The sequence below is a fragment of the Cynocephalus volans genome, chromosome 3, assembly GCF_027409185.1.
Source record: "Cynocephalus volans isolate mCynVol1 chromosome 3, mCynVol1.pri, whole genome shotgun sequence".
In the NCBI taxonomy this organism is placed as follows: domain Eukaryota; kingdom Metazoa; phylum Chordata; class Mammalia; order Dermoptera; family Cynocephalidae; genus Cynocephalus; species Cynocephalus volans.
The window spans coordinates 142,512,825-142,537,711 of record NC_084462.1 but is presented as its reverse complement, the minus strand read 5'-3'; the positions used below and the strand labels follow the sequence as shown (position 1 = coordinate 142,537,711).

Genomic DNA, 24,887 nt, shown 5'->3' with positions numbered 1-24,887 from the left:
ACGATGAACTTTTTCTATTTTTATAATCTTAATAAGTCTATTAAGGCAAATTTATGAAAATGAAAGAATACTTTTTATTGAAAACTTATTTTCATCAATAGAAAGCAAGTGTTTCATTATACTGGCAACTGACTTCCGAAAAGATAAGTTTTAGAATATAATTTTCACTTCCTTAATTTATTGAATAATAGGTAACTAACTAAATGAACGAAAAAGTATGAGCCTTTTGATACCCCCCAGAAACACTTCACAGCATTCTTTTAATCTAATTGTTAAAATAAAAGCTCCACCCACTAGGATGTAAGTTCCACGAGGGAAGAAATTTTTATCTGTTTTACTCATTCATGTATTTCCAGCACCTAAGGCAGGACCTGGCATATAGTGGGGCACTCAGAGAATGCAATAGACTTTGAAGGAACGAATGAGTGAATATTGTGGTAGGGAGTGAAGAGAAAGATGGAAATTCTTGCATTGTTTGTGTGATTCTATGAGATGGCAGCAATGGTAATGAAGGTCTTCTTATCAATGTAGGTGAGGTAAGAAATTTTTTTCTTTTTATTTAATCATAGATAGATGGAGCATCTACTCTATGACAATAGTGAGGGACCTGAACACACCTCTCTAAGCATTGGACAGATCATCTAGGCAACAAATCAACAGAGGAGCAGTTACTCTTTCAGAAGAGAAGAAATTTTTACTTTCTACAACACGGTACCAGAATTTTCTGTACCCAACCAGCCAAAGGCAATAGACTTTTTGTTCTATTTTAATTAGATTTCTCTTTAATAACTCGTTACTGTTGATTAATATAAAATGTTACTGACACTCCATTTTATTTTATGTTTTTGTGGGGTTTTTTTGTTTATTTTATTTATTTATTTTTTTTGCAGCTGGCTGGTATAGGAATTGAACTCTGTATCTTGGTGTTATCAGTGAAACTCTGTTTTAAAGATATTAAACACACCAGCTGCTATTGCCTTTGGCAAAATTTAGGTTTTATTCCAATTATTTTGAGTAGAAAACTGACTTAGGCCTTTAAAAGATAGCTCGGGCTATTGAGTAGAGGATAGCTATGGGGTGGGGAGGGGAAAGTGAAAGCAGTGAGCTCAATGCGGGGGCCAGGGCAGTGATTCGGTGGAGAGGTGATGCCAGCTTGGACCAGGGTAGTAAGAATGGATGGGGTAAGAAATGGCAGGATTTGGGATTTGGCCCACTAGGTGAGAAGCAAATTTGGAGGCAGAAATAGCAACTGGCTTATTGGACAGTCTCAATCCCATGGGGGAGGGTACACACCTGAAACAGTTTTATTTTATGCAAGTCTCTGTTGAATCTTCTTTTCCTGTTCCTCTACAGTATTTCTGAGAGGTGGCAGTTTTCTGATAAAATGCAGGCATTATAATGCCAGAGCTAGCCTATCCCAATTCAACACTCCATCTCAATTTCACTTTCATGTTCATCTCTCCTCCATCCCTCTTCCCACACGTGCTCATGCCCCTTTTCCCACTGCCACCCACACGGGCCAGTTTTGGATCAGGAGAGGGGAGATGTAAAGGGACTAGTTACTTTTTCTTAAATGGTTGTGCAATTGCGAACCTCTCTCCTCTGTTGATGCCTTCTGTGCAGCAGACATCGCAGTTCTGGGCCTTTTAAGTGGCCATACAGAGGCTCTTATGAGGATTCTGAGACTTCCCTCTGCCTAGTTCTCTGCCAAGGGAGATGTGATCCCAATCACACCTCTCCTAACCACTCAGCTCCATCCCCATGGTCTTACTGCCTGGTCCCTTTGACCTGCTGCCAGCCCCTCTGATGGCTGTCTTAAGTTTTGTTACCTCCCATCACTTGGCGCTCGGGGAATTCCAGAGTCCTTGCCACACCCCATCATGGTCTTACTGGCAGCCCTACTGTGGTCCCTCTGTCTATTCTGCTGTCTCGTCTCATTTCATTTTCTCTTTTCCCTGCTCAAGTCTGCTGCCTAAGCAGGGCCTGACAGCAGAACGAGCAGCCAGTTTCTCTTCTTGCAGGTGCCCCAGTTCCCATGTAGCTTTCCCTCATTTGCCTTGGAAGAGGCAGCACTCACATTCCCTGCATGGGAAAGGAGGGAAAAACCACAGCCCTTCCCTGAGCCTGTTGACTGGCTGACTGATTTCCCACAACTCTTTCTGACAATTTCCTTCTGGGATAGGTTAGAATTGGGAAGAGGGAATTTCTGGAGTTGTGTCTGGGCATGGCAAAACAGGCTCTTTGGCTATGAATAAGTCCTGAGGAGGTGTCTGACCCTTTTTAGAACATGGATTGCATAATATATCTCTTTCCACATAACTGTATTCCAGTTGCCAATTCTGAGACCACAAGAAAGTTTCCACTCGACATCCTACTAGGATTGATTCTGAGGCTTGCGGCTGCACAAATGGGTGTCATTTACTGAGATGGGGGAATACTGGAGGCAGGAAAAGTTTAGGGGTAGAAATCATTAGTTGTTTTGGACATTTTAAGTTTGAGATGAGTTTCAGGCAACGAGTGAGGATGTGAGTTTGGAACTCAAGGGACAGGTCAGTGCCAAAAACACAGTTTGGGGACTCATCAGAGTATAGGTGGTATATAAACAAGAGAGCACCAGGATACGTGAATGGATAGAGGGGCCAAGGTCTACGATGGAGGAGTGAGAGAAAATAGCAATAAAAGTAAAATTGCAATTATAATTAAGATTTAAATTAAAATAACAAAGTTGCAATTATGATGATCTCCATAAAGTAAAAGTAAAAAGCATTAAATCATGTAAGACTTTTGGTTGCAAGTAATGGAAATTCAGTTCAAACTAGTAGAGCCAGAGAAAGAAAAGAATTTATTGACACAATCTCAATGAGAAGAAGACAGGATGGATCAGAAAACTGGGAGAAAAGCCTTAGAAACTAGACATTTAACAGTGACCAAGCTTCTCTCACCATTTGTCTCTCGACTCTGTTTCTTTCTGCTTCTCTATGCATCTTGCCCTCATTCTTTCATATTTCAGTTTATCTGTATTTTCTTTGACTCTCTGGATATCCTTAAAAGGATTATTCTGAATTCAGTTGTGCCTCTTCCATGTGGTCAATGAGACACAAGAGAAAATCTTCCCCAATAGCACTAGCAAGTGGATCCTTGGGAGACTGCTGCGTGGTCAGCTGGGCTCATGGTTCCACTCTGATCTCATTACTTAGGTTGGGGGATGAGGATTCTTTGATTAGCCAAGTCCCAGGCACATGCGTGCCCACTGGCTAACTAGTACTCACATACTCTCTTCTTCCCATACATGCCATTTTAAAAGTGCCCCTGCCCATATGTGCCATTTGTAAAGGGCAACTCTCCAATGTTCAATCAATGCATTTCCTCCCAAATTAAGACAATCCAAAGTCACCTGCGTTTTCCTTCAAATAGATACCTCTTGGTGGTATGCACTCTTTGGTTCAGATGTGGTCTAAATACATTTAAATACACTAAATAACACATTTAAGGACCTCAAACACACATGATATCCAATGTTAGAGGGAGGGGTAAGATAACTACCATAAAACCTCCCATTGATCTGTGGCATATGTCATGGGATGTTGCACAGGGACAGGAAGGCCTCACTCCCTAACTCCTAAGTTCTGCTTAGTGTGAGGAGAAAAAGTAAGGATTCGTCTTCCCTTTGCACTGTTGTTGGAGTCAGTGAGGGGCCTAAGAACTGCCTCAGAGATTGTGCCGTTTAGGCTTGAGGTTCTCTGACAACAGCCTCCTTTACTGGGTAGGCCAGTGTGCTTCCTGGGAACTCTGTGACTGGTGAGGAATCTGGTAAGGGAGAGACACAGACCTGGCCTAGCTAGAGGCACACGGGGGGACATTATGCAGAGATCACAGCCTGTCATGTGTGCTGCAAAACTCCATAAAAAGCCAAACTGTTTTCTTTGATACTCTCAGTCCACCTGCTCAAGGACAACTGTCCAGACTGTCCTCTTTGCTACATGCTAGGTGATTAGCTTATCCCCAAAATTGTGCAAACAGGAGTCAATGTTCCCAGGCTGCTTGTATTTTTCTCTTATTTCTCTCTTCACCCTTATAAATCATGTTTTGCCTTTGTTCTTGAAGCTTTTCTCTCATGTATATGAGTAAGCTATCTACACTCAAATAACTAACTAAATGTTTCTGATTTACTATTTTCTGACACTAGTGAAAATTTTAAAAAGTTTCTACACTCCTAGGATGGATCGTTCTGCACTAAGGTAACAAGATGCCACCAGAACGTATTTTAAACCTAATGAATCAATAAAGGACAGTGTTATAGCCATGGAACCTATAGAACTGGTTTAAACACTTTTAATCAATTAACAACACACCTCTGCAAACATGCTTCTGGAAGCCAACCCAGCAGCAAGTGGGTTGTGAAATAAGCCAGGTGGGGATAGACTGCTTCAATGAACACACTACTGACTGCCAACAAATCAACAAAAGTCTCACACAAGTAATCACAATTCTTCAGCTGCCATCTACCTACCCTGCTGGTCACCATACTCTACACTTCCCCAGAAGCCTATTAAGACTGGCTTCCTGCTCTGCTTAGAGAGACTGGGCCTGACCAGAGTAGCTCTCTTACATAACTAAGCAATCAATTCAGCTGCATTTATTGTTACAGGTTGAATTGTGTCCTCTCTCCCTGCCACCCCCCTTCATATATTGAGGTCCTAATCCCCAGTACTTCCAAATGTGATTGCATTTAGAGATAGGATCTTTAAAAAGGTAACTAAGGGAAAATGAGGTCACATTGGTAGGTCCTGATTCAATACGACTTGTGTCCTTATAAGACGAGATTAGGACCCAGATGTGTGCAGAGGAAAGACCATGTGAAGACAGAGGGAGAAGACAGCCATCTACAAACCAAGGAGAGAGACCTTGGAAGAAACCAGCCCTGCCAGCCCCTTCCTCTTAGGCTTCAAGTCTCCAGAACTGCAAGAAAATAGCTTTCTATTGTTTAAGACACCCAGCCTTTGGTGCTTTGTTATGGCAGCCCTAAGAAATTAATACATTTTCATTGATTTCAGACATTGAGTGATAGTCTTTAGACACTAGAAACCAATATCAGAAATTTTATCACATAAAAGTACTTGACCCTGGACTTTACCCGAGCCTCTTCTATCTTCCAATAACAAGCCTCAGTGCTGTGCTCTACCTCCTGGCCCTCAGGTTAGTGTTTCTCATGTGGACCTCAATCAGGCAGCAACCTTAGGGTTGGGGTTTCACACATGGGGGAGCCAATACATTCCTTAAAAGTTTCTTGTAAGCTAATTTGAGTTGGGTCCCTGCCACTTGTGGTTGAGAGAGTCCTGACTGATTGAGACATAGGTACCCACAAATGAAGCACTAGGAATGAAAGATCCTAAAATGTGAACTTTTTGTCAGGGTGGAGTAGGAGGCAGTGGGTCCCTTCATACCTGGCTGGCAGGTGGGCAATTCTTATAATATGATAATGAAACAACTCATTAAAATATTATTGTGGTTTACTTGAGATTTGGACCTGTGCCTACTGATGTGGAAGCTTTAAGGGATCTGGTAGAACAAAGTTAGGCTGCTTTATTGTGAGAGGTAATACCACATGGTGGTTGAAGAGCCAGGTGTCTGAGGTTAGGCTACCTGGTTCAAAGCTCACCATGTCTTAGCTGTGTGACCTCGGGCTAATTACTTAATATCAATTAAGCTTTCACATCTGGAAAATGAGAAAAATAGTATCTAACTCATTGAATTGTCGTGAGCATTAAATGTTTTAATATATACTGTATTTAGTACTTAGAATAGGCCTGACACTTAGGAAGCATATGGACAGGCTAACTCTTATTGTTGTGTTGGTTACTTTTTGTGGCTCTAATCAAGATCCTGCTATAAAGAGACAAGCCTTGGTCTTAGCTGGCTGGGAACAGCATACAGCTTTGTTAAAAGAGATCACTCTCTCCTCACTTCTCCCATGCCCCATCTCAGCGGACAGTAATCCCAGACAGCTGATGGTCCAGAATTACAAAACCAAATTCCCTGCTCAGGCTGAAGTTGTCTGAGCCAAGGTAAGGAAGTGGCAAAGAGAATAGACATAAGACAGGGACCTGGAAGTAACCAGAGAAGGGACTTTGTGTTCCACAAAGGAAACAATTATGGGGTATCCATGCAGCAGAATACGATAGTGACAGAGAACAGACCAGTGGTTGCCTAGAGATGGGGGCAGGGAAGGGTTGAATTTCAAGAGGTCACAAAGAAACTTTTGGGGGTGATGGAATTCTTTGTTATCTTGAGTGTAGTAAGGATTTCACAGGTATATATATTTGTCAAACTCATCAAATTGCATACTTTAAATATATTCAGTTTATTTTACTGGAATTTTACTTCAGTAAAGTTGGAACCAAGAGAAAGCAAGAGGTGGAAACTGTAATATTTTTTATGACCTAGCCTTGGGAGTCACATACTCATGATACTCATCATACCTGCAGTATTCTATTGGTTACAATGACCAGCACTGATACAGCGTTGGGGTGGGGGGACTACATGATAGTTTGTACACTAGGAGGTGAGCATCATTTGTAGCCATCTTGGACTTCTTGCTATCACTCTACATAGAAAGAAGAGTATATGCAAAGGCCCTGAGGTAGGCTGGCATTTTAGAAAGCCTTAACTAGTTAACTCTACTCAGCTCTGCTGTAAAGTTTACTGAAATCTGGTTTTGCAATGTATTTTAACAAACAGTCTGTCACGTGACAGGAGGATTTGGAGTCACACAAAGGTGTGTTGATTATGTATCCTGCAACTTTACTGAAGTCATTTATCAACTCTACGACTCTTTTTTTGGTAGAATCTTTAGGTTTTTCTACATATAGGATAATATCATCTGCAAACAGGAACAGTTTGACTTTGTCTTTTCCAATTTGGATGCCCTTTATTTCTTTCTCTTGCCTAATTCCTCTGGCTAGTACTTCCAATACCAAGTTAAATAGGAGTGGTGAGAGTGAGCATCCTTGTCTTGTTCTCGTTCTTAAGTGAAAAGCTTTCAGCTTTTCTGCATTCTGGATGATATTGGTGGTGGGTATGTCATATATGGCTTTTATTGTTTTGAGATACTTTCCTTCTATGCCTAATTTGCTGAGAATCTTTATCATGAAGCAATGCTGAATTCCGTCAAATGCTTTTTCTGCATCTTTTAAGCTAATCATATGGTTTTTGTCCTTGGTTTTGTTGATGTGGTGTATCCCATGAATGCAATTAAAACCATGCAATTATATATTTAAAAAGCTTAAAATGGAAATTATTAGGTTACATACGTTTTACCACAATTAAAAAAGAACAAAAAATAATTCATAACAGTAATTAATGCCAATAATTACAAAAGAAAGAATGAATACAATTACTGAGTACAAGGTACTGTGTCCTTCACAGGCATTTTCTCATTTAAACCTCCCTACATATTCTTTATGGGTACAAATGAGGAAATAATTTCCACAGGGTCCCAGACGGTACAACTACTGAACTTCAGCCAGTGGGTGCAGCTCCCCAGCCCGTGCACCTGGCCCTAGAACTCACCGACAGTCGTGTCCGAAGCTGCACTTTTTTCCCCAGCAATGGGCGTGTCATTTGCAATGTGCAAACTTAGGTTGATAGGGGCCAACCCAGCTCAGCGACTGGGTTCATTCGGTGGTGGTAGTGGTAGTGAGAAATCAATCCAATAGTTCGTTCGGTTCATTTACTTAATAAAAAAATAATAATAATAAAAATAAAAATAAAAAAGAAGAAGAAGAAGAAGAAAGAGGGGGAAGAGAAGGAAAAAGAGGCCGTGTTCAAAGGTGGAATGTTCGCGTTCTCCCTGTAGACACAACCAGAACTTTGAAAACCATTTGCCCTGGAAACGGGTGTTCACAGTCGTTCCTGTCATTACAGATCCCGTGACTCCGGCAGCAGCAGTCGTATCGCCAAGGAATGAAGGCATCCGCGCCTTTCGCCCCTGCGGCCGCCCTTGTCTCTCGGGCGCACACGCAGGCGACGTGCGTGCAGCGAGGCGGGGCGCGGCGCCCTCGCGCGGGCGTTTTCCTGCCCCACGCGGGGCGGCCGCCGGTGCGGATCTGGGCGCGCCCGGGCCGCCCCGCCCTCCTGCCGGCCCTGGGCGGATCCGGGAGGCGACGGCGATAGATCCTCGGCCGTCCTCCTCCCGCCGAGCCGGGCGCGATGAGCACGGAGCTGCTGCTGTGGCTGCTGGCGCTGTGCGCGCTGCTCCTGCTTGTGGTGCAGCTGCTGCGCTTCCTGCGGGCCGACGGCGACCTGACCCTGCTGTGGGCCGAGTGGCAGGGGCGACGCCCAGGTGAGGACCCGCCGCGGCCCCTCCACAGTGGGACGCGGGGCTCGGAGCGGCCCAGGCGCGCCTTCTGATCTCCGCCGGCTCCGCGGTCGTCCCGGGTCCCTCCGGGTTGTGGGGAGCTTCCGGGGTGGAAGGCTGCGCCTTTCCCAGTAGCTCCGGGTGGGGAAGGAAGAGGACGGGGTAAGGAGGCGATTCTGTCCCTTTGTCTTCTGCCCTGGTCACAAGACGACACGAACTTGCCTTCCAGCCTAGGACACCTCTCCTGGGATTGCCAGACTATGAGAGAGTGCTGGAAGTGTCGGGACGCCCCCTGGACTCTGACTTCTTAACCAGGATCCTAGGGATTCTGGTGCAGTGGCAGAGGGCGACACTTTGAGAAACAGTGATTGTCCCCACCGCGTTTGTAAGGGAGCTCCCGTTGTAAGGACTGGGGGCTTGGGCTTTCTACTTCAAGTTGTTTATCCTCCACTTCTCACTCTCCCGGAGTTTTGACATAAAAATCTCAGATAATCCGGCGTCACCCTCCCATCTACTTATGAGGATAAAAGTGTAACAGTGGAAAGAACTGAACTGGCATTTTGCCAGGAATGAGATCTTATTGGCATATAAAGGGCATTCTGCCTATCCCACTTTTATCTGTGCATTGCTTCGTCTTAGATTGTCGTATAATATATATGTGTGTTCATTAACTAACCACATTCTTTGTGATAGGTAGGTAGTATGCTCAGCACTTTACACACTTAACCTCTAACCTTCACAAGGCTGTTACAAAGTAGGCGTTTTTCCAGGTAGGGCAACATTTTTTTTTTTTTTTTTTTTTTTTTTACGTAGCGATTCTTGTTTTCCAGATAGGGAAACTAATGTTCAGAGAAATTAAATGACCTGCCCCAAGCTAGGCCGGGTTCTTAAGAGCTGGGGTAAGTAGGGTTACTCTGGACAGAATTTCCAGTATGAAAACACCCGAAGCCTGTGATGAGGTTTGTTTGGAAGTGATAGCTCAGAAGACAGACCGTGCTTTCTAAATGGGTCTGGGGGTGGGGGTGGGGTGTGGTGATAAGCTCCCAAGTGGGTGAAAATTGGTTCTGGAGGACGGAAAACAATCTGATCCTACAGTGTTTTGTGCCATAGGTCAACCCAACCTGACAAAATCTTATTCCTTAGAATTTCATTTCTCTGGTTGGGTTTTCTTGGGTACATGTGCAGCACTGACATTGAGTTTATGGAAAATACACAACATGTATGCAAGATCAGTGCTACAAAACTAATGCAAATAGCTGGCTGTGATTGGCAGACTCTTTTTTAAATTTAAAGCAGGAATCTCAAATAAACTACAATTTTATTAACTCTAGGATTTTGCCTTGATTAATTGCTCCATCTCAACAGGGAAATGTGCCTGTTGGCTGCCATTGGCTGCCTTGTGGATGCTGTTTGTGTTTTATCCTCAATGCTTTTGTGTTAACTTTGACTTGGAGTGTTCAGTAAACATAGGTTTTTTCAAAAAAGTTATTTAATCGTACAAGTTATTTAGGCCATCAAATTATGTCAAGTGCTGAAAAGGGAAAATGTTGACAGTATCTGAATGACTGTCTAATAGCTAGTGAGTTAAAAATTATTTCTCCTATCAAGAAAATTTAAAAGTTAAGATCACTAAAAAATAATTTTTAAGAAATTCATTTACTTTTTTCAGTTCTTGTACTTTTGCTGGAAAAAGTAACAGTTTTGAAGGATTTTTAATTTAATTACATTGCTATTATTATATGGCTATATAACTTGCAGATTTGCATATGTAATTTGATACATTACCATTTATCTAAATAAATAAATTACATTAAAGTTATTCAGCAAGTACAGTACAAAGTAAAATGTTAATAGCTTTTAATTAATTTTCAAATTTAGTCATTCTTGAACCTGCATTGACAAAAGAGTAAGTTTTATAGAACTCCTTTCACATATATATGCAAGACATAAACTGACACACAGCATATTGGTGGAATTAAAATTTCATGGGAGAGTTTTAGGAGAAAAAAAATTCTGAAAAGGCTCCCGGTTTGGGTGGGAATGGGAGCATGAAGAAAAAAAGATTAAAGAAACTTGGAGATAGACTCAGATTCCCAAAACAGTTCAGGCTAGAAAGATGGGTGGCAGACTTTATCAAGATTAAAAAAGAAAAAAGAAGAAAAAATTATCCTTTGTGACTTTTCTGTAGGTTGTTATTTTTCTGTCACTTTGAAAAATAGAGAACACACTTGTGTAGTTCAAAATTTTTAAATCCAAAATGCTATATGGTAAAAAGTAAAACTCTCCCATGCTTGTCCTCCGGCCACCCAGCGTGCCTCTCTGGAGGCAACCACCATTTCCTGCCTCTTCTGAATCCTTCTAGAGAAATCCTCTGCATTTCTAAGCATGTATCTCAGACAGAGAAATTTCAGGGTGACTAATTTTAGATATTGTACTTGGTCCAGAGAAATCCATGGCACAAATCCAGAGGAGGAAAAGTTGTCAACAGCAGCACATGTGAGGAAAACTCAGGTTTTAGTTGACAGTAACCTCAATATGAGTCAACTGTGAAGTGGCTGCGGAAAAGATTAGGCAAGCATTTGGGGACATTTAGTGTCTGAAGCAACAATTGCACACAACAACAGCTGTCCCCTGAGGACCTGCCTGCGTGTGCTGGCCTCTGTGCTGGGCACTGGAGACAAAGCAGTGACAGGGCCCGCCACAGTCCCGGCTCTCACAGACCCTACCTTCTGAGGGAAAGTGGCAGAGATTTAGTCGTCTTGCCTGCTCAGCCCTGTCCAGACCCTCCTGGAATCCTGTGTCCTGGTCTGTCTGGCTCCCTTCAGTGGGGACGTTGACCGACCTGCGTGGGTGCTGAGGGATGTGAGCAGAACAGTGAGGAAGCCTGACGCCTTGTCATGTGAGGGACAGTAGCACACTCTGGACACTTAGAGAAGCAGGAGACGAGGCACTGATGGAGGACAAAACAGCTGTCTTGCACACGTGAGGGACCGTCATGTGGCAGGCAGGTTCAATTTATTCTTTCGGACACCAGAAGGCAGAGCTGCCGCCCACTGCTGCTGCTTGGTAGAGGCTAGAGGCCTCTCACATCGGCAGAAGAACGACAGAAGGGTTAGATTAGTCCTCAACCTGCGGGGAATTCAGCAGAGACTAGTCCACTGCCTGAGGAGAGGATTCTCAAACTGCTGTGGGGTTGGACTGTAGGCCTCTTTTCAGCTCTGAGAATCCGCTCTCAGAGGCTCTTTAAGGGAAGCATTATGTATGCCACATTCTGTACAATTTTGTGGGTAAACAAAAGCTGGTGCTAAATAAAAAAGTTTTCTTCTCCATGGTGGGAAGAAGGGTGCCAGAGCTGTGATTGTTTTAAGGTTTTCATCATTGGCTTGAAATACTCCTTGCTTATGGGTGTAAAAGTAAAGATCTTTGCTAGCTCTAGGCTGGTGAGTAAACAGTTCCAAAACAAATGATGTTCACCGTAGTCTGAGCATTGCAGAACTTTGGAACAATGAGTAGTCAGTGAATGAACCAGTGATCATCTAGGTTGCTCAATTGTGCTTTTCCACAAAAGTGCACTATATGCCAGAAAGCACTATAGCCCAGACATAGTATTTGGGATGTTTCCATCTTTAGTTCAGATATCTACATGAAACCTTTTTCCTGAGGACAAGTTGTATTTTCTCTAATGTTTAAATTGAGTTTTTAAAACATGACTCATATTTAAATGTGTGTTCCATAGGATAGTGGACAGTGGGGGCTTTGGAGCTAGATGTCCCAGCCCTGCTATGATTCTTGGGTGTTTATTCCATCGTTATTTAGGGGGGCCTTTCTGTATTTCCAGACTCTGTGCTAGGCACTGAGGTCACAGCAATGAACAGGCAGGCAAAGTCCCATCCTTAATGGATTTACAGTCTTGTGATGTGAAATTAATCTCTGTAAAAATTTCCCTTTCTGTAAACCTGAGATAATAACTTTTTCAAAAAGCTTTTGTGAGGATTTTAATAAGGTAATATGTTAAGCCCACAGAAAGTAATAAAAAAAATTAAGCCATTAGAATTAGTAACCCTATTGCCCCTGGCTGGAGAAATTAAGGCACACAATTTACTGAGTGAATATTCTATGCTTTGCTGCCATAAAGTCCATTTGTTAAAAATTTTAGTAATACTTATAGTTGACTTTTTTTTTTTTTTTTTTTTTTTTTTGTCCTTTTCGTGACCGGTACTCAGCCAGTGAGCACACCGGCCATTCCTATACAGGATCCAAACCCGCAGCGGAAGCGCCGCTGCACTCCCAGCGCCGCTGCACTCCCAGCGCCGCTGCACTCCCCCGAGTGTGCCATGGGGTCAGCCCAGTTGACATTTATTAAGCACTGAATATGCACCCAACACTGCTCTGAGTGCATTCCATGTTTTAACTCATCTCTCTCAACAATCCTATGAGGCGATTTTGATTACTAATTGCATTGCCAATTGTGGAAAATTAAAGCACTGACTTGTCACATGGGAGCATTTCACTGCTGTGTGTGATGGAGCTGGAATTTGAACCCTGGCAGTCTCCAGAGCTGGTACTGTTAACACAACAGTTAGGATTTAGAACTGTTTGATTAAAACAGTACCCTAGTTTCCTGATTTTAAATTTCCTGATGTAAAATCAGAAGTGTGATGGTAAGTGGTGTACTTTGTTTGCTATTTTTGGTAAATAACACATGTTTTAATAAATAAAGCACACGGGTCCTTTGCACAACAGTGACTTTGAGGGTTCAGATAGACAGCGGTCATCGTCTCCTGCAGAGAAGTACGATTTTCATTGGACAAAAGGAGAGTAAACTACTTGTCATGGCTTTAGCGCTGTAAGATTTTTACAGTCTTCAACAGAAACAAAATTGGACAAGCAGAGTACATTTCATCTCTGTCATACCCATTTCATTTTGGACGAACTACTAGATTCTCCTAAGATGAAAGCTCAGGATTTTAGGGAGCACTTTTACAAAATGACCTTGGCTGCTATATATCAGATATGATTGGCAAATGGAGAAAATATTACCTTAAAAATTCAGGATGATTCTATCATACTATAGAGCAGAACTTGGTATATTCATGTTCCTTATCAATACCTCCATTGCAAAAAATTAGAATGATAGAATCAAAAACTGGATGGGATCTTTCAGTGATCATCTAATCTGAATCCCTCATTGTGTGGATAAGGAAAGTGAGTATAGGCAATGACTTTTTGTTCTCTTAGCCTTACTTTTCCTTATCAAATACATAGATAAAGAGAGCCTTGGAATGAAACCATGGAGTTACAAGTCTCACCTTGAAGGAAAGTCTCATCAAGATTCTGGAAAACACAAAATACTGTGTTGATAACTATTACTAATATGGTTCGGATTCATGCTTTTTTAAAATTAGGTAGGAGATATTTTCTTAGGATATTTAAAATTTTAAGCTCCACATATTACATCTTCATATTTAGTGGTATTGATTAAAGCTTTTTAAAAATTAAAAAAAAAATTTTTTTTTGGCTAATCTTAGATTTATGGGTGTAATCCAGAGCTTCCTTTCTCTCCCCTCCATCCCCACTCCTTCCTCGCTAGAATGGGAGCTGACTGACATGGTGGTGTGGGTGACTGGAGCATCAAGCGGAATCGGCGAGGAGCTGGCTTACCAGTTGTCTAAACTAGGAGTTTCTCTTGTGCTGTCAGCCAGAAGAGTGGATGAGCTGGAAAGAGTGAAAAGAAGATGCCTTGGTAAGTCAGTTTAAAGCAGCAGCAGTGCTTCCTAGAAATAAATCAGAATCCAAATCCAAACACAGTTTTGGGAGTTTTATAGGAAAGAATGAGATTTTCCTGGGCAGTGCACCTTGGCTCCAAGTGCTTTGATGTAGATCCTCTTCTTTTTTGTCATTTCTTCATGAGTTGCCCATGCCCTTTTCTTCTTGTCTGCCACCTTTCTACTCTTTTTTTTTTTTTTTGCAGTGACTCTTGGCATTAGGGAGTGACCACCAGTTCTTTCAAATGCTGGTGGACTTTTAGGGACCAGATGACTTATAGTTTTCTCTTAGAGAAAGAACAGTTTTGTCTTTACCCATGACATACATGTATGTAACCACAGACATTTAATTAGGAAGGATTCTTACTCATTTTCCCAAAATGTTATATATTAAAGTCATATGGGACAGTGTAAGACTTTTATTATATAAGATAAAAGAACAGGAATCGATTTTGGTTTAAAAAATGCAAGTCGAAGTAATATTTTTCATATTCATATAAAGGGTAACAGTGTTAATATTTCTGTTTGTGTGAGTTTTGGTGTAGTTATATTCACAGTGAAAGCAGCCTCAAATAATAACGTTATTATTTCTTATGGGAAATTTAGTACCTAAGCTGAGATAATTTTGAATTTTCCAGCAGTCTATTTTTCTTCATCTTTCTACTTGTCATTCTTTTAAAATCTTTAAGTTTGCTGATTAAGCTAACTACCCAGAAATGAGAGTTAGCACTCAGCAAGGCCACAAGGCCCCTTTCACGATATTGCTTTCAAAGGCTTCTTGTGGTTTTGCACTGGTTACTTCTTATGGTAGTTGTCCCTCCACTGCTGTGACTTGCAAGTCCTGCACTGGCAGAGTAGATGGACCATATCAGCATTTCCTACCTGGCATGAGGCTGATGGTTTTCCTTTCATCTTTCAGATCATTGATGTAGACCTTTTTATTTTTTTTAGTACAGTTGATGTTTCACAATTTATTCTTTTGCCCATAAAGCCTTTATACCTCTTATATTTTCTATATTTGTTTGTTTTTCTTATTGGCATTATTGTTGTATTTCAAGGTAGAGCCCAGGAAAATTAGTTTCAATTGTTCTTTTGATGAACAGAAATAGAAGGGGCCTATTACAGCTCATCATGTTGTTTCTTGGCTGAGAATCTCAGGATTTTCTTTTTCCTTCCTTGCCTTCTGGAATTCTTAGCCTCTGGAGAGAAGCTTCTATGTGTCGTTTGACTGTAGGGCTTTGAGCTTCTTACTTATTTTAAGCATAAAATACTGTTTTTTAATGTGTGCAATGAACAAACTAAACGTTGTGAGCCTATCATAAAACAAATGTATGTGTGTCTGTACTTCTAAAAAAATCGCTCTAAATTTTTTCTTTTTTTCAGTTTGTAGTATAATCTTGATTTCTGCCAGAGTTTGAGTTCGACTGTATATAAAGTTGAAGCATGCCATCCTACTTCCTGTGAAGCCAGCCAGCTTTTTGTCTGATAAGATTTTGCTGTATTATCACTAGTCCTCTTCCTGATCACTCAGAGAAACTTTCACAAGGCCACCCAGAAATGAATTTGTTGCCAACTCCTATTGTAGCATGGGTGTTAAACTTAATGGGAGTAGCAGGGATCTTGATTGAACTATGGCATAACTTCCACACTAATTTGTAAGTGTCTCTATGTAGAGAATGGCAATTTAAAAGGAAAAGATGTACTCGTTTTGCCCCTTGACCTGATGGACAGAAGTTCCCATGAAGGGGCTACCAAAGCAGTTCTCCAGGAGTTTGGTAGAGTAAGTAGCATATTATATTGATACAGTCTTGCTTTGAAGTAACTGCAAAAGAGATTCCCATCTGTGGTGCTATCATTTTAAAAATAAATAAATAAATAAATTTTAAAAATAAAGGGCTTTAGGCAACCCTTTTATGCAATAAGATCAGGCCCATGATTGGCCTCGTAATCTCTGAGTCTTTGTCTTTATGTAACTAGTACTTTTCATACCTTAACAAGTACTAATTCTTCCATGTAGAACAAAAGAAGCTAAAAATTCACTGCTGTTTTTATTTTTATGACACTTATTACCTTCTGTAAAAAGTCACTTAGAAATGGGAATTTAGTTCCTTTGGTGAATTCTGGTTTTTATTTTATTGTCTTATTGCTGAATTCTAGAAATATACCATTGTTCCATTGATTCTTCAGGTTAATAATATAACCAACTGTCCCTAGAAATTTCATCAATCTATCCACAGGACATCCCCTTTTCTGATTTTGTATAACTAGATCGACATTCTGATCAACAATGGTGGAAGATCCCAGCGTTCTTTGTGTGTGGATACCAGCATGGATGTCTACAAGGAGCTAATAGAACTTAACTTCTTAGGAACAGTGTCCTTGACCAATTGTGTTCTGCCTCACATGATTGAGAGGAAGCAAGGAAAGATTGTTACTGTGAATAGCCTCATGGGTATTATATCTGCACCCCTTGGCAGTGGATACAGTGCTAGCAAACATGCTCTTCGGGTAAGGCTGCTTGAACTCAACTCTGATAGAACTGACCTAAATGTGTATATGGGGGATATGGCCGTAGTCTGTGAGGTCATTGGAATTGGGCAGTGATGTAGGGAGATGGAAAGAAAGACTCAAGAGCCCTTTGGTAGAGGATGTCCCCAGTAAATGCTAAAAACAACTTGAGCCACACCTGTCTCTAACTTATTCAACAAACATGTACTGAGCACCTGTACTGTGCCAAGCACTGCAACAGATTGTGCGGATACAAAGATAATAAGATATAGTCTCTGCCCTCGAGAAGTATATAGTCTAGTCAGTAAGTCACCCTTCACCCTATCCTTATGCCTTCCACATCTTCATGGCAAATTGGAGGTTCACCCCTCCTTTCTTCTACACACACTTCAGGATGTACTCATCCCCCACTTCCATTTCTGTGATTTCTTTTGCTTCCTCCTTGTACTTCATGTTTATTTTTACCTGGTGTAATTAAATTTGCATGTCAGAAATAGGTACTGCCCACTGGATGATTAATCCGGGGCCTCATATCCCTACTGGGAAAAGCCTTGACTCTAATCACTGTAGTTTCATTGGAAGAAGAAAATCTAGTCAAGGCAGAGGCTAGCAGAAAAGCTTGATTTGGGTTGCATAATTTATAATGTGTAAATATTAGAAATGAATGAATTTTTAATGTTGGCTTCAGAGTAGATATGAAGAAATCATAAGGCCAATAGGGGAAGAATGATTAAAGGAGACACAAAATTTATAACTAATGCTGTTGAAGGTCAGTTTAAGTAGAATGTTTCACTGTTGGAATAATGAGATACAATAGGTGCATGGTCATCAGAGCTTCATGACAACTTGAAGCTTTGGTTATTCAGGACATCTCTCTGCTGTGAAGAGCTGACGGCTGCAGAGAGTGATGAAGCAGAATGCTACACTGATGATTTCCTCATATTTAGTAACGGGGTGTCAGTCACTTCCTGTAGAACAGTTGGGCAAGCCTCAGGCAGGCAGATGAGGGAGGACAGCCACCCCATCTGTTTGGCACCAAGCATCTCATAAGACATGCAGGATGCTTTCAATAAAACACACAGATGATCTGTCTGGTGTGCCCTCCAAGACTCACTGTTTACTGCTGGATTTGATCCTCTTATAGAATGTGACAGGTTGAGACTCTAGTTAGTTATACCAGTAGTTAAACACAGAAACCAGCAGGCTCTTTTTGAAGAGCATATTTCCTTCTCAGATTCCCATCAAGCTATGGAGTGAACTTATTTATCATTGAAAAGTTGACACACTGTACTAGATGTGATTTCAAACAAGGAGAGATTTTAGTGTCCGATGTATTGGCTTGCTTGGTGTCTTCTCTACTTTTTTGCTACAGAGGGGCACAAGGTTAAAGGTATGGGGTTCTCCATTTCTTCACTAAGCATTTCTTTCAGTCCATCTCTGAGTCAGGCACTGTGTCAGTCTCTGACAGCATGAATCCTCACAGGCACTGTGTTTGTTAGTTGTCAGCATTTAAGGGCTGGTAACTGTTTAATGTTGTCAGATCATATAGGACGTACCATAGGTTAGCTGTTTAGGCTTTTCAATAGTCAATTCAGCCTTGTGACAATGTAGTCATGGAACATTTCCTAATTAAGGTAAAGAGATGAGGGGAAGTAAATTTGTTTACTCTTTATTGATTTAGAAATGGCCAATATCTCTAAGTCTAGAGGGTTTTTACAAAAGTAATTCAGTAGGCAATTATATTACATTTTATTGTACATTTACATTTAGCCATTGTATTAGTCTGTTTTCTGTCATTTATAATGGAATATCCGAACTGGGTAATTTATAAAGGAACAAAATTTATTTCTTTTTTCAGTTTTGGAGGCTGGGAAGACTAAGGTCCAGAGGGCACATCTGGTGAGGGCCTTCTTCTGGTCTCTACAGGGTTTTGTGGCAATGCAGGGTATCACATGGCAAGAGAACGGGAAGAGCTCTCTTATGTGCTCCTTATAAAGCCACCAGTCCACACCCATGATAACTCATTACTACCTGAATGGGTTAATCCACTCCCGAGGGCACAGTCCTCACAATTCAATGACCTCTCAAAGACCCCACCTTTCAAATATAATTGGATTTCCTACCCTGTTAACACTGTACCTTGGATTGAGTGTCCCCCAAAAGTTGACCCCCGCTGTGACAATTAAGAGGGTGGGAAATTCTATTATGGTAATTGAAAGGTGGGGCCTTGAAGAGGTGATAAGATTTCAGGACCATGCCGTAGTGAAAGGATTAAAAATGGTGGTCATGGCCATGGTCTGAGGGCTTTAAAAAGAGAGTGAATGAGGATGTTAGTCTCTCTCTGCTCCACCACTTTCACACTGTGATGCCCTGCCATCACTGAAGTTACCACCAAAGAAAGCCTTCACCAGGTGTGTTCCCTGGACTTTGGACTTCCAGTCACTGAAATTGTAAGCAATACATTTTATTTTCTTATAGATCACCCAATTTGAAGTATTTTGTTGTAAGTAACAGAAACAGACTAATACACACTGTTACAGTGGAGACCAAGTTTCCAATACATGATCTTTTGGGGGACACATTTGGCCCATAGCAGCCACGTACCCTCTTCTCACCCCCAAAGGATAAATGTTTGCTGAAACGAATTCATTCTATTAAAATAGTAATATAAATTGTACAAGTTGAATTCTTCCTCTGTGATAGTTTCTGTGGAGTACTAATCCCCTTTTTCTCCCCACTGCCTCAGACATTGTTACTTTAGATCACTTTGGGGAATAAAGAGAAAACTGGCCTCAGTGATTCTTAATGGAGGACATGCACCCCTTTTGGAGTGGGGAGATGAAGATTAGTATGAGGAGGGTGTATCAGATCTTCAGGGGTAGTTTTTTACCTATCCATTGCTTGCCTAGCATAAAAATCACTGATGACAAGAGCCACCACTACCAAAGGGGGTGTGAACCATTTGCACCTGGAAAGAGCTGAGAATGTCTGTCCTAGATTATCTCCAGGCCTGCAATTAAAATGATTACACTACCAGTCCTTTACTCAGGCATTTCAGAACATATTTTGAAAAATCACAAAATGAGTCTGTATTTAATTTTGCCCTTTTCTTTTGGCCTATTAGGGTTTTTTTAATGGCCTCCGAACTGAACTTGACAAATACCCAGGTATAACAGTTTCTAACATTTGCCCGGGACCCGTGCAATCAGACATTGTGAAGAATTCACTAACAGAGGCAGTTACAAAGGTAAAATTTCTAGTTGGAGAATAATTTGAATGCTTTATTATATATTGCTGTTGTATCACTCTATATCAGGATTTTTCTGTTAGAACTACTTATGAATTATTCACAAAATTTAACTCATGGCATTAGGAAAATTGTTAAGGTTAGCTTAACATTCTGAATGCTTTGGCATTCAGTTTTCATAATGGCTAATGAAATTGCTACGATACCACTTACGAGCAGCCACTATCATGTGACCACTCTTATGGAACACATTTTTTTCACTACCAAGAAACCCCTTTTATCTTCTACCTCCATTTCATCCCCATGGATTCCATGTTTTATGGGAATTCCTTTGCTAAATGCATGTCTTAATGATTTGATCTAAAATGATAATATAATTATCATTAAGCACATTAAGATGAAACAATTCTAATCAAAAGCAAAGAAACTTCATTTCTTAATTAGTCTGCATACTCATATCTGGTAAGTGTATGACTTCTGTTAGGCTTTTTGAAATATTACAAATGTTTATAAATCACTGTTAGTACCTATGCGGACTCCTAAAGGATGTGAGGCTCCACTAAAGGAGCCACTCAACTAGATGGCCTTTGGGTCCCTTCTAGCTTAAAAGTTCTGTGTAACAGCTTGGATAAATACTCTGAATTCACTTAATTTTTAAATGTTCTTAGACTGTAGGAAGTAATGGAGACCAGTCCCAGAAGATGGCAACCAGTCGCTGTGTGCGGCTGATGTTAATCAGCATAGCCAATGATTTGAAAGAAGTTTGGATTGCGGATCAACCTTTTTTGTCAATGCCATATTTGTGGCAATATATGCCAACCTGGGCCTGGTGGATAACTGGCAAGTTAGGGAAGAAAAGGATTGAAAACTTTAAGAGTGGTCTGGTAAGTCTAATTTATACATTTCTTAATAATATGTATCAATCTTGCAGGCAAACACAAGATTTTCCATTGTTTAAAAAACTTTCTTACAAACTTCCACCAATCTCATGATATAAATACAAAAAGTATAGAAAGTATTCTATCATGCATATCTGTAGGTTTACCATAAATTACTACCAGTCTTGGAGAAAGAAGTTTTCTACAAGGTAAAATCAAGTCAAAGACTGCCACTTTTTCTTCTATACTTACTGTTTGATGAGCATTATGTGTCAAAGTGCTCTTTCCCACTATTTCTCCCCACCAACTCCTTCCCATCCTACCAGTGTCTGTTCAGGTGTCATCTCCTTGGAGTCATGCCTGGCCTTCCCTCTCCCTACCCCCAGGACTAGGTACACCTCAGCCTTGTGCTTTCCTCTGTTAAAGCACTTACTGTTCTGTTAAACTGATGCATACACGTGGTATAGTACGCGTTCCTTTTACCTCATTTGGAAGTGCTCTATCTCATCTGAGATGTGCCTATGCCCGTCTCTGAGGAGCTATGGTGATTACTCATTCTTTCAGCACTCATTCTTACAGCAATGAGTCGGGAATATTATTTACTATTTCTGAGAAAATTGTGACCATCAAAAGAGTTTAATGTATAAACAGCACAGGAAATGTTATGAGATAAGCCAAAAATGATAGATTATGATTACAAAGAAAAGTTATTGCTGCAGATGGTTTTTAAAAAGCCTTTTGTATACATAGTTACTACCTTCTTTTAGAAATCAGTCAGTAGGGATTGATATATGAAAAAGAGAATTATAAAACTGGATCATACTACACATATCATTATACAACCTACCTATTTAAGCAGTCCAATAATTGTTAGACATTTAATTTGTTCCAACTTTTTGCGGAACAGTGAAAATTACTCATGGGAAAAATAAAAGAAAAACACAGCAAAATGCTTAAAGAAACTCAAAGGTTATAAAACTGTTTCATAATACACTAAAATGTCCAGAGCTTGAAAAATCATGAGGGTGGCTTTTCATTTTCTACCAAGTTGTAGTGTGGACTAGTTTGCTTTGGCCCAAATCGTTTATAGGTGGTTTGATAATGTTGGGACTTGGTAGTGTGCAATGGTTCTAAAAGTGAGCTTCATCAAAGATTGTGCCTGAGTTTTAAATTTGGAGGACAGCTGATATAGTGGTATTGTGCTCAGTGACAGATAAGAGCTGGCAGGGAAAGGCCACCTTACTAGAAAGGAAACACAGCATCCTGGTTAAGAATATGGAGCTTAGTGCTAGGCTATCTGGGTTCAAATCCCAGCTCTACCCATATTTGCTCCATGACGTTAAGCAAGCTACTTCTCTATATCTCAATCTCCCCATCTACAAAGTGGAGATTAATAATGACGATAGTACCTAATCAGAGGATTGTTATGGGGATTAGTTAGTATATGGAAAGCTCTTAAAACACAGCCTGGAGTGTTATAAGTGTTAGCTGTTGTGCTTTTATTTTCTTTTTCATCCTGTGTTTGAAGGTAGCAGGATATTCAGCTATCATATTGTAAAGATCAAAGATTTGTTTTTTTATATTATGATTGACAAATAAAATTGTGTATATTTACAATATACAATGTGATGATTTGATGTATATATACATTGCAAAATGATTACCACAATCAAGCTAATGAACACATCCATCACCTCATATTTTTGTGTGTGTGTGTGATCCATATACTCTCTTAGCAAATTTCAAGTAAATAATACAGTATTATCAACTGTAGTCATGCTGTAAATTAGATCCCGAGATCTTACAAGTTATAATTATATGTTATTCATCTTATAACCAAAAATTTGTATCTGTTGACCAACATCTCCCCATTTCTCCACCTTCTAGCTCTCAGCAACCACCATTCAACCCTCTGCTTCTGTGTTTGACTTTTTAGATTACACATACAAGGGTACTTCAAAAAGTTTGTGAAAAGATTCATATTATCTCAATTCTATTTTTCCACGAATTTTTTGAAGGACTCTTGTATAAGTGAGATCATACAGTATTTGTCTTTCTGTATCTTGCTTATTTTACTTAGTATAAAGTCCTCCAGGTTCATCCATGTTGTTACAAATGGCAGGATTTCCTCCTTTTTATGGCTAAATAATATTCCATTGCGTATATATCACATTTTCTTTATCCATTCATCTATTGATGGGCACGTACGTTGTTTCCATATCTTGCCCATTGTGAACAATGCTGAAATGAACGTGGGACTCTAGATATCTTTTCAAGATACTGATTTTATTTTCTTTGGGTACATATACCCATACGTGTAATTACTGTATCATATGACAATTCTATTTTTATTTTTTTGAGGAACCTCTGTACTGTTTTGCATAATGTCTGTACCAATTTACAATCTCAATGATTTCAATAATAGGCAGAGAAAGAATCATTATAGAAATAATTTTTCAGAGGGGAAAGAGGGACCAGGGACTAGAAAGTTCCAATCCCACTGTAGTTGTTCTTTCAGAAATATCCATGTGAAGTTTATTTTGTTTTGTTTATAGAATATCTAACTGTAAAATATAAAAGTTAGTCAGAAAACCTAGCATTTGATTACATCTAGCCTTTCTACAATATGATGGCCTTTTTATTCTTACCACCAATTTTAATACAAAGGTACTTCAAAAAGTTCCTGGAAAAATGGAATTAAAAGATAATGTGAATCTTACATGAGTGTTTTTAGGTACTCTTGTATGTTGCTTATTCTGTGGTCTTATTGCTTTATCACTCTTTTTTATGATAAACTGGGCATTCTTTCATTTTCCATCATTTCTGGGACATAATACCTCATTCACTACACAAAACCATAGAGACTCTTAAAAATTGTTCCTCAGATTTTTTTACCTCACTCTCTCTTCCCTACCTCATTAATCATCTCCTTTTCCATTATTTTCTATTGTTTATATCCATTTCCTTATTGACATATGTTTATAAGCATCTAAGTTAAGAGAATGCCTATATAGCTTATCCCAAGCTAATTGTACTTGTTGACTAAATTTGTTTCTATCCTTTAGTCTGGGAACAGTATGTCTGGAATGTTGTTTTTATGAATCTTTATTATTTTTAGGGATCAAGAACAATAGCTGCACTGAATTTTGTGTCATCATCATTATTACTTTTATTTTTTCTTTCTTACTGCAAATTCTTGGAAGTGGTAAATGCACATCTTCCCAAATCAAATGTCACATCTTAGAGATTATCAAGTTGCCTTGATTTATTTTGTAAACACTGTACTGAAAGTTTACAAATAATTTTAGAGTTTTCTCCCAAAAATTCCAATCCTAAATACCCTGAACTATTCTTCGTATTTATTAGGGCAAATCAGTGTAGCTTTGATACGCTGACCCAGAATAAGAATAACAGAGAATTCAGCATTTAAGAAATGGCATGAGTTGATGAATGATACTTACATCATATAGAGAAGATAATGACACTAAACTCATTAGAGATATTTTTGTGTAGACCTAGAATTTTGGCTATGGTTTTTTTAGCCTAATTCAAGTATTTGCCCAAGTTTTGTAAGGATTCTTAACAGTGAATCATGATGATAAAGCTCCTTAAAACAGAACTTTGTTAAACACTGGGGTAAATACTTGTAGGAGGAGGGTCTGATTTATGTTACTGTCACTCTTTTACAGGATGCAGACGCCTCTTATTTTAAAATCTGGAAGAAAAAACCTGACTGAGACAAGCACTTGCACTTTTCAAGCCACTGGAGGGAGAAATGGAAAACATCAATCCTATGCATGGATCCTATAATTTGTGATTTTACTTTTTAATAGATACAACTTTGCTTTCAACATGTAATGAATGAAAAATAAAAGACTGTTGTGAATCTTTCAAAAAAGTTACTAACACATACTACATTCTTGGAAAAAAGAACATTTTAAAATACTTTAGCAATATCTGCTTAAAATCTAGGGTAACAGAATCTAACCAAAGAATTACAGTAATTTGTTTAACATGTCTAAGTTCATTTGTGCTGCTATAACAAAATACCACAAACTAGGTAATTCATAAACAATAGAAATTTATTTCTCATGGTTCTGGAGGCTGGGAAGTCAAAGATCAAGGCACCGGCA

General features: G+C 39.8%; 1 protein-coding gene across 1 annotated transcript; it reads left to right on the top strand.

The window, feature by feature from the left end:
• The first annotated feature begins 8,050 nt into the window (after nt 1-8,050).
• On the top strand, nt 8,051-24,652 carry LOC134371620 (dehydrogenase/reductase SDR family member 7). Its single transcript, XM_063088460.1, has 7 exons — nt 8,051-8,341; nt 13,947-14,099; nt 15,795-15,901; nt 16,390-16,629; nt 19,754-19,876; nt 20,545-20,760; nt 24,444-24,652. The coding sequence occupies exons 1-7, from the start codon at nt 8,209-8,211 to the stop codon at nt 24,489-24,491; spliced, it is 1,020 nt and encodes a 339-aa protein (XP_062944530.1). The 5' UTR covers nt 8,051-8,208; the 3' UTR covers nt 24,492-24,652.
• Nucleotides 24,653-24,887: the final 235 nt, after the last annotated feature.